Source organism: Anopheles marshallii, chromosome 2 (genome assembly GCF_943734725.1).
Source record: "Anopheles marshallii chromosome 2, idAnoMarsDA_429_01, whole genome shotgun sequence".
Classification (NCBI taxonomy): domain Eukaryota; kingdom Metazoa; phylum Arthropoda; class Insecta; order Diptera; family Culicidae; genus Anopheles; species Anopheles marshallii.
Window position 1 is genome coordinate 5,971,118 of NC_071326.1, and position 9,504 is coordinate 5,980,621.

The 9,504-nt window shown below is 42.7% G+C and overlaps 1 protein-coding gene across 1 annotated transcript; it reads right to left on the bottom strand.

Moving 5' to 3' along the window:
• Positions 1 to 330: 330 nt before the first annotated feature.
• On the bottom strand, positions 331 to 8,064 carry LOC128707904 (vertebrate ancient opsin-like). The gene is made up of 5 exons (XM_053802861.1): positions 7,906 to 8,064; positions 6,749 to 6,908; positions 3,405 to 3,600; positions 1,151 to 1,283; positions 331 to 1,020 (listed from the first exon to the last, which is right to left on the bottom strand). The coding sequence occupies exons 1-5, from the start codon at positions 8,062 to 8,064 to the stop codon at positions 331 to 333; spliced, it is 1,338 nt and encodes a 445-aa protein (XP_053658836.1).
• Positions 8,065 to 9,504: the final 1,440 nt, after the last annotated feature.

The following is a 9,504-nucleotide window of genomic DNA, read 5'->3' on the forward strand; positions in this document are numbered from 1 at the left end:
GAAGGTATGTAGTATGGCAAATTTGACACATCGCTCATTGAAAGGGGGCTCATACTTTCAGTGAAGGAAGATCAATTTTAAAATAGTACACTACGAGTTGTCGCAATACCTGAGCTGTTAATAAATTAGCATCGCAGTTATCATAAATGTTCCTACTCATGGTATGTTGAAACCTTGATACGCAAACATTATCCTTTGGGGATATGTTTGATAATTTGTAGTTACGGTATGATTTGATTTCATATACGGCTAGCCTAGGAATTCACTTGTCTACACATTTGGCCGGCTTGCGAAGTTTTCGTCCCTCGATGTATAAAAATAGCTTAACTGTTACAACATATCCGAAGGTGGTATTGACGATTTGATAACGAGTACCTTACCATCATGGATCACAGATAATTCCGAGTCCTGTCGCACGAATTTGACACTACTATCGCCACTATGAACTACACCCGACGCACTATATTCGGCCACCGGTTCGACGCTAGACGGGAAGCGTGGATTGCTGTGCATCAGTTTGAGTGCCACATGTCGGTCACCCTCCTTCGAACCTGTAATATTTCCGCTCGACCGTTCCCTGGATCGTTCATCAGCTGATCGAGCGTCCCGATCGGCGGACGAGATGCTTACCCTGGTGCCGCGCACCGTCCAATGGCAAAAGTCCCAACTGCACTCCAGCACATCCTTCGCGGTGCTGCGCGAGTCCTTCTCCCGACTGGTGGTGTTGTTGCTCTCCAGCTGGCCGGCTACTCCGTTCGAGCGCCGTATACGCCAGAAGGCGGCCCGGAACTGCGTGTTCATGCCGACGTAGATGATCGGGTTGTAGCAGATGCTCGATTTGGCGATGAGCGCTGGCAACACTGCCAGTCCGGGGCCGATCAGTTCCGGCGGTCCGAACTGTTCGATCAGTGCAAAAATGGCGTACGGCGTCCACGCGACCATGAACGCGACGATCATCACCGCCACCATGGAGGTGACGCGTCGTTCGGCACGGTTTACACGACCCACGCGTGCGGAGTTCTGTTACATTGTAACGAAGGCGTGCAAAAGAAAATAAACAAGTCGGTGCATAAATTCATTCATCGTTTTCTGCTACTCTGCTCGAGGCACAACCAAGAACGTTGGGCGTACGGAGCGTCAGCAGTTTTACCTTGCGCATTTCGAGTACGATGTTGATGTAGCTATAAATAATAACCGCTAGTGGGAGTATCAGGCCAAATATGAAGAGAAATATGATGTAGCTCGTTGCATTCACCGTCTGAGACTCCCAGTTCACCGAGCAGCTTATCAATGGGTAGAAAATTACAAACAGTTATCTATCAAAGAGTTATCCCACAGACCACCAGTTTGGCATGTTTTGTTTTTTAATGCAGTGAAGGAAAGATGGAGTAAATAATGCAACTGTCTTAGTAAACCCAATAGTCATCCCACACGAGGAAATGTGTTAAAAATAGAGGAAGCTACCTACAGTTTCTCAAGATGTAGGAGTGTAATTAATAAGATTTAGTTATGCAACCTAAACGGTTCTTGAAAAGGTAATAATGCACGTTACCTTTCGAAGAAAAAAACGTCATGCCACGTATCAATCTGTGCTGTAAGAGCAATAGCTGAAAGTATCGATTACTTCAAGACTTATTAATAGAAATAAACGATGAACTGACCTTAAAGGTCTACTCTAGGTTACCTGTGTTACGATCTCAGTGCCCATTTTATTGATCAGTTCGGTGCAACATCTTGCAAATTTTCCCGACATTTTTGAGATCGGGTCTTTAAAGACGTGTAGACATCCTCGGTGGCCTATGTTGTAGTGTCTTTAAGAGTTGCTTTGACATTGCTCAAGATGTCCTCAGCGTAAACAAAACGAAGTCAGGAAGTGACAAGTCCGGGACGTTTAGAGGCAGTGTAACCACACCAGGGGGTGAGTACAGGGTCGGTAGTCGGTTACGAATAACGCGGTGTGGCTGGGCGCCTCCATTGCTCTTTGTTAAAAATTCAAAACAGAGTTTCGCGAAAAGTCTTATCCTATCGATCCGAGAGTTCAGAGTCGTGTGGTTTCTGGCGCGCGCCAAAGTCTAACTCCACCACCAAAAGAGCGCACCGGATTATACGCAATCGTACTAAAAAAGAAGGATCTCTTTCTTAAAAATAATTAGGTATGTATTGATTGCATTTAATTATATCATTGTTAATTTTAGATATTAATTCAAACTCTTTAGTTGGAAGTTTCTTCTGTGTTACAATATTTTTCTACTGTGAACCATTCCTCATCCCGGTCGTTCGAATGTCAAAGTTATAAAAAAAGTGATTGACAGTATACAAAATGAAAGCAGCTTCGAAAGGGAAGATTGATTTCCAAAACCATTCACGCATGGAACTCAATTAAAGTTGCAAAAAAAGAGGAAAAAAGCTGTACTTTGATGATTTATTTCTATAAATACATTCACATTGCATTCTTACGGTTCCACGTCACGGTATGATGCTGACATCAGCATCGAGTGGAGATGCGTACACGGCCAACGACGAGCCGCACGGAAATGTTGGTACAAAATCACATCACATCACTATACTCTAGCGGGACCGGGGCCGGAGATTAGTTCCGTGCGTGTTCCGTGCAGTACTTCCAACCAGCTATAACCATTCCACCAGCTCAGGCGTGATGGAAAATGATATCAACCCAAATGGAACTTTACTAAAGAATATTATTACTGCTACCGGAGAGTCCTTACAAAGCGTCGGTGAGATTAGTGTTGACAAAAGCGGCTATAGTTATGTTGGGTTTTCTGGGCAATTCGATTGAAAACGGAAAAAAGCGCTCCAAACAGCCTAATAATGCTGTGTGTTTGACGTTATTCACGTTATGGTCTGAAAAGCTATTCACCTTCCCGTGCGGTGTCGGTTCGCTTCCGGCGAATAGCACTATACCTGTATACGAGAAGCGGATGGCGGACTGCGTATCAAGGGTGCGTATACCAACGTGACATCAAGCATCCGGTGCGGGTGGACAAATTTTAGGAAGTGGATGAAATGATTATCTCTCGCTAAATGATTATGCTGTGCAATGGGGATGAATGGCGTTGAAATCAGTACCGGTCGGCCGACCGACGCAGGCAATAGACGCATCGCCTTCTCGTGTCACTCGTGTCAGGGCAAACGGGTGCGACGTCAGTTCCGTGGAATTTACTACATTCAATGGAGCTAACCGGTGTTCCTGAACTTTATGAAGGGGTTCTATGATAATAAGCAGAATGGACCGCTAGGAGTCGCAAGGAGTGCAAAAGGGGAATGCTCCAAACAAGCGAATTAAAGCTGCTTCTGTACGAATTTTCGGCAGGACGGAGCTTGGTGGTGCTTGCTTTTTTTTCCCCCTTTCACTATGTCAATTTGTCAATAGTCAATAACTGTACCTTATGTTTGCTGCCTCGTTGACGTAGGCGCCCCAGCCAAACAGTGGCGGTGAGGTAAGGGCAAATGAATAGCTCCATATGAACAGCACGGCCAGGCAGGCTCCTTGTTTCGAGCGGTTCTGGGCGGTGAACGGGCGGCTGATCAAACAGAATCTCTCGTACGAAAGCACTGTAAGGGTTGTGATTGAAGTGATTCCTGCGAACGGATTTCATGCAAGAGAACAGGAAACACACACTGCTACATTTGTTTGTTACACGGCTCACTTCACAAATAATACAATATTTCTATTGGGGTGTTCAGTTCTGCCATTGTGTGAACGGCATGCGGTTGGATGGGGTAAAATAATAAGAGAGATGTGAACAAATAGTTATTAATCATTCAAGAGTATGACTATGCTATTTGATTCTGCACAATTAACATGTACAGAAAATATTGTCAAAGAATAATCAACTTACTTGGTATTTTTAGTACAAAAGTACTATTTAGTACTCAATTTAGTACAGTGATAGACTAAAAAGCAATCCGAACTCCTCTACGATCAGTTAAAGTAAGAATTAGCAAATTTGATTGCAAATTACCATAACGAAAAAAAAATACATAAAATACATTAAAAGTTAGTTAATCTTTGTTGATTAGTTTAACAATGATGCTTATGTGATGTTACTTTCAAAACTACAACAAAAACAATATGTTCCTTAAAGAATTGGTACATCTTTTGCAAAGCAAACAAATGGATTTTTCATGTAATTTTTCATCCTGTTGCCAACAGTTTACTACAAATGTCGAAATGCACGACTACTGATGTGTGAACGATTGATCGTTTCGTACAGAAATCTCTGCGGTCCGGTTGTCTCGCGGGTATGATTTTCGATCGATGGCAAGTAGCGAAAGGCAAACCAAAAGGGAATTTTAATCGATTGGTAAGATGTATGAACGCATCGAAGCTATTTTTTTGTCCCGTGGAAGAAAAATTACGAAATGAGCTTGATGTTGAATGGATCGCATCCGTGCCAAACGTTCGGTAACTCACAACCGTTCACGAACCGTATTCCAACCGATGGAATAATTTTCCACGCACAGGGGTTTTCCTCACGGTACCATGGTTGGAATGGTAAGGAATGGAAGGTAGGAGAAGAGGAAAAATGAAAACTGTTGGCAACACGGTACCATCAGGCGTGGTTTGCAAGCAGTAAAATTTGTAAACCATTTCAGATGCACAATGGAAAGCTCGTCCTCGTAACTTCATCGGTGTGACGCCGGAAAGGGAACTACTGTGTGGTAGGATGAGGGGAGGGATGATGGGGGAAGAGTTGACAACGGAAAGCTAACGTCAAAAAGAAGTGGGATTAATCGTGCAAAAGTTAGAACCTCCTCCATCGAACCACCATTGGCCCGAGGCCGCGTTCCGTTATCATATGCGTAACATCTCGCACCAGTCTCACGGCAGCCTGTCACGGAATGAAGTCGCAATGGTTCGTTTCCGCCATTACCGTTTGTTTGCTTGAAAGTACCAATAAAAGCAGACGGTAAAAAGCTCCGATATAATCCCTAATCGGATTGAACTTCTAATGAGCACGGCCCCGTTAGTAGTGGAGGAAGGTTCTAATATCGTAGGCAGCGTTACACAGCCGGTACGAGAATCAAAACCTGCTAAACTGAACAAATTGCTCACGGTCGTTGATAGAATTTGGACTTTTTTTTAAGCTCAAAATGCTAAAATTGATGAAATGTTAAAATTGTTATGACGCAAATCCTTACCGTCCTGTTTGGTTTCTCAGCCTCCTTGAGGGTGGAAAATGGAAAAAGGGCGAATATTTGCAATGCTTCGTGATATGTACGTGGTAAATAAAAAAATAAGAATTGATTGACATTATTTGCACGCCGAAATTGACATGGCTGCAATGGTTCGACCGCGAAATTGCTGACAGATGTCAGTCAGCAACATTTCAAGCGCCTAAAAGTTGGTAAAAGTGATGCAGAAGACTACAAACAATCCACGATCGTGTGTTGGTTTTGAGCTGAAGCAGCTTAATCGTATTAGGAAATGGAAATCACCACGCGTCGGATTACGGTGCAGATTAATTTGCCTGAGCCGGCAAAGAACGCGCGCTCCCCTATGGGAGGCTGCGAGGATGCCGACCGTACCAGAAGTCTTTTCCTTTCTAATCACGTACATCAATATCAATTTCGATAACGCTCCGTATGAGGGTGCGGCGTTCTGTTTGCCGTACGCTGATTGTGCACTGTTTGGGAAGCAAAACTCAGCGGTATCAATTAACTGCCGGTTCTGCTTATCTGGATGAAGCCGGAGGCGAACGTAAAAATCCATGCGATGCGATCCAACATTTCGTAGAGGAATTGTGTCCCAGGCTCGAAAACACTTCATTGTGGCCAGATGATTAAGCGTGTAGATGAATGAAAATTATGAAGATGGATGAAAATTTACTCCACATTCTGAGTGCTTAATAGCTTGAAGTAAGTGAAATGCTCTTCATTTTCCCCACTGGTGGGCAGCGTAGTTTTTTCCTGTCGGTCCGAGTTTAATAGGTGAAAATAATAATGATGTTTTGTTTTTCCTATGGGCAATGATTGACAGCCCATGCGACAGCACCGATTCGAAAGTAATTTACTTACTTACTACTATTGAGTTTCTTTTACGTTGCAGGCTTGCACGGGCAAGCTGAATTATTCAACAGCGTCCTTAAAGCGTGTTATTATTTCGTCCGCACTTTCAACCAAAGTGGGTGTTGAGGTTTGAACCCGAGTAATAATCACCGGTGACGTTCGGTCGTTCGTCAATTTTTAGATTATTTTTCCATTCCTATTTAAATGTCCTACCTTGCGGGCAGAATAAATGGAAACGCAATTATGCGTCACATTAAAGGACGAGTTTGCATATTTTTCGTATTATTCGCTGGGCCGGGCCGGGATGTTACGTTGTTTCCGATCGTGCCGAACATTACACGGCAGCAATCGCCTGGACAAAGAGCTTTGTAGCACGGTCTTTGATGATGATTGCTGAATAAATTTAGAAAGAGTTCTCGCGCAGCTCTGGTTAGCTGCGTTTAGTACCCTTTTTATATAATCTGCTGAAGGGTGTTAGTGGCGTACAAAAGCGTACCAATTTGCATGTTTCTTCATTTAACACAGTCACAGTGGAACAGTCGTTAAGCCAAACAATAAAATAATGTTCTACATAAATCACCCGTCCAACGAGGATGGAACACAACGGCAGCTGCACTTAAGAATGTTAAATGATGAAAATAAATGAAAATAGAAATTGTTTTTGCAATAAAGATACCTCCACCGGACTCACTATCGCGTGAACGTTTTCTTACTTTACCTAGCAGTGACATGAAAAAACCATACGCCACGCAAACACTTTTCCCGAACAGCCAACGGTGGGAAATGGCGGACGTTAGGGTGAGCGGATTTCCAATGATCGATACGGAAAAGTCGGAACAAACTAGATTGAATAGAATGATATTCATTGGCGTCCATAGCTGAAAGGGAAGATAGATCGAAACGGAAAAGTGCTGAAATGTTAGTCCTGTGTTATTGTTCAAAGAGAATAAAACAAACAGAAACAACCGGGCCAGGAGTTGTGCAGCATTGAGGATAAAGTTTTTCCACTACTGTCTATTAGAAGCGTTCACAATTGCTGATCGTGACAAATGAAAAGTTACTTTTAAATGAGTTGCATAGTCGGTAGACTAGCACATAAATCTAGTATTGCTAAAGCACAAGCAATTCTGTTGCCGGAAAGTATGCAATCCGCACTTCATATTGTTGCCAACATTAAAGTTAGTAGTTCAGCTAAATCAGATGCCTAAACAAATGCTTTGTTTCTAAATTTTCAAAAAGTTTACAAATTAAAGCCCGTAGTAACGTGGAAGAATTGTGAAAGTTGAGAGTTTTGGTGGTTATTTTCATCAGTATCGTCAAAAGCAATTACGCTTCTGACAAGTTTTTTTTTATGTGAATGAATATTCCTGACCATGCATGCGTGACATGGTCAGCAAATCTACGATTTGTTGTGAATTTTTGAGTACCTCATAAGCAAGCGACCATACTTGAGTCAACTCTTGAAAGTTGCTTCTGTGAGTCGAGATTTCTTTTTGAATCTTGCCCGGCCAAAGTTCACCAAAGTGTGGGGGGGTCCAAAATTTGGCAACAGCATGAAGACCACAGTAATAGTAAAGATGTACGGCACTTAAGCGTTTCGTCTCGTTAGTACGACACGAAGTAATTGGACATGTGTTCGGACAAAGTTTGCGTGAAGCGTAACGAATGCACATGGCTGTCACCGAATGGGCAGTCTTCCAATGAATCGTTAGGAATTTCCCAACGGCGCAGGCTGGTATTTCTAGATGTTCTCGTGGCGTTAAGAGAGCGTCAACAATTGTCGAATGATGGCGAACAGGCCCGGTTCGCCCTGTTTGTTCTTCCCTTCCAACGCAAATATGGTGCCGTGCGCCGCGGTGTGGTACCGTCTCTTACCTGTACATCCTTGTACATGAGGGCAATAACGAAGATGTTGAGAAAAAATCCGAAGAACCCTATGAAGAAAAGTGTCACGGCGGCACCATTGTAGGCCCACGGTGCCATCAGCTCCTGGTGGTCGGAATTGATGGAGGCAGCATCGGTGACGTCGTACATCTTCGATGCTACATCCTGCTAGCGATGATCCATGCCTGGACACCCCCGGCATACGGTTGACAGGTTGAAGTGGAACTGTTAGCACTTACACGGGCTAGCGTGGAGCGGTGTACGTGGATGGTATTCTTGACAATTGCATGCCTGTTCGAGAAGGTCAGACGATGTCAATATGTGCCAAGTTTTCTACGCGAAACCGTTGGTTTACATGCGATGTAAACAATCTGAACAAGAGAAGAATAACACCGTTTTGTTAAGATATATTATGATTGATTGGAAAAATACGACTGAAAGGTGTTGTAAAAATAGAAAATAAATTATAAATAAATCTTTCAATGCTTTTGTTGCCAAATCTCGGCTACTTTTTGTTATAGTTTTAAGGCAAGGAACAAATGTTGTCTTTTCAAAATAGCTTTTTAATCTTTTTTGCTCGATTTTCTTTTATTCATGCAGAGTCACTAGGTCGTATTGGGAACTTGAACAGGGTTACAATTCGCATTGGGTTTTAAACATTCCCTATTCTGAACCGTAAAAGGGCACCTTGTTCAGGGTGTACATGGCCTTTTTTTTGTTTGAATAATGCTCCTACAATTACCCCAACGTAGCGTGGAAAATAATCGGATCAAATTCGTTTTTTGCTTGGCTTGTTGATTTTTGTTGTTGTAATAAACCACAACCATTAGAACATTTTAATCGTTATTTTGCATTTCGTTTCCTTTCTCTTGGGAACCGACCTTGGCTGTGTATTTCGAAACGAACCAGAACCCGCCACAAGTTTTTGCAGAAAGCCAAACCGTGCAGAAGTTTAGACGGTACGATTTTATAACGCATCATATGTTGGCTTTGTGGCATCCGACCGAAAAATGAAAAATACAGCCTAGAGTGATTTTTTTTTGGTAAAATGTTCCTTATTAAAATAAGTGTATTTTCATTTGCTTTCCCTGCGAATGTGTTGCTCCTTTTGCTGCTGGGTTATTAAACAGATTCATGATTCAATTTTCTTGATGCTTAGCATGCAGCAACCTGTGTCAGCAATGTCATTTTATTTGCTGCCCAATGTGCGTGGTATTGTGCACCCTCTTCATGGTTGTAGAAATACGTTTCATCGTCCCACATCGGAATACCAGCAGAACGTGCCACCTTTCGTCGCAAGACGCTGGCTAAAGGTTTTTTTACATTAACAATGAGATGGAAAAGGTATGAACTACCCTTTTCCATCGAAGCCAGACATATTCATCATCTGATACGAAATTAGTCGTTCGTAAGATAATTCATTGCACAATTATCTCTTAAATTAGGACGCTTAAGATGTCCTGCTCGAGACAAAAAGTATGCAACGATAGAGCTCTTACCGGCTGTAGCCTTCCATGTCTCCATCCATGCAGTATAATTTGTGTTGCATTGCAAATTAGTCCAAGTGTTGGTGAGTATTTTGAATATTTC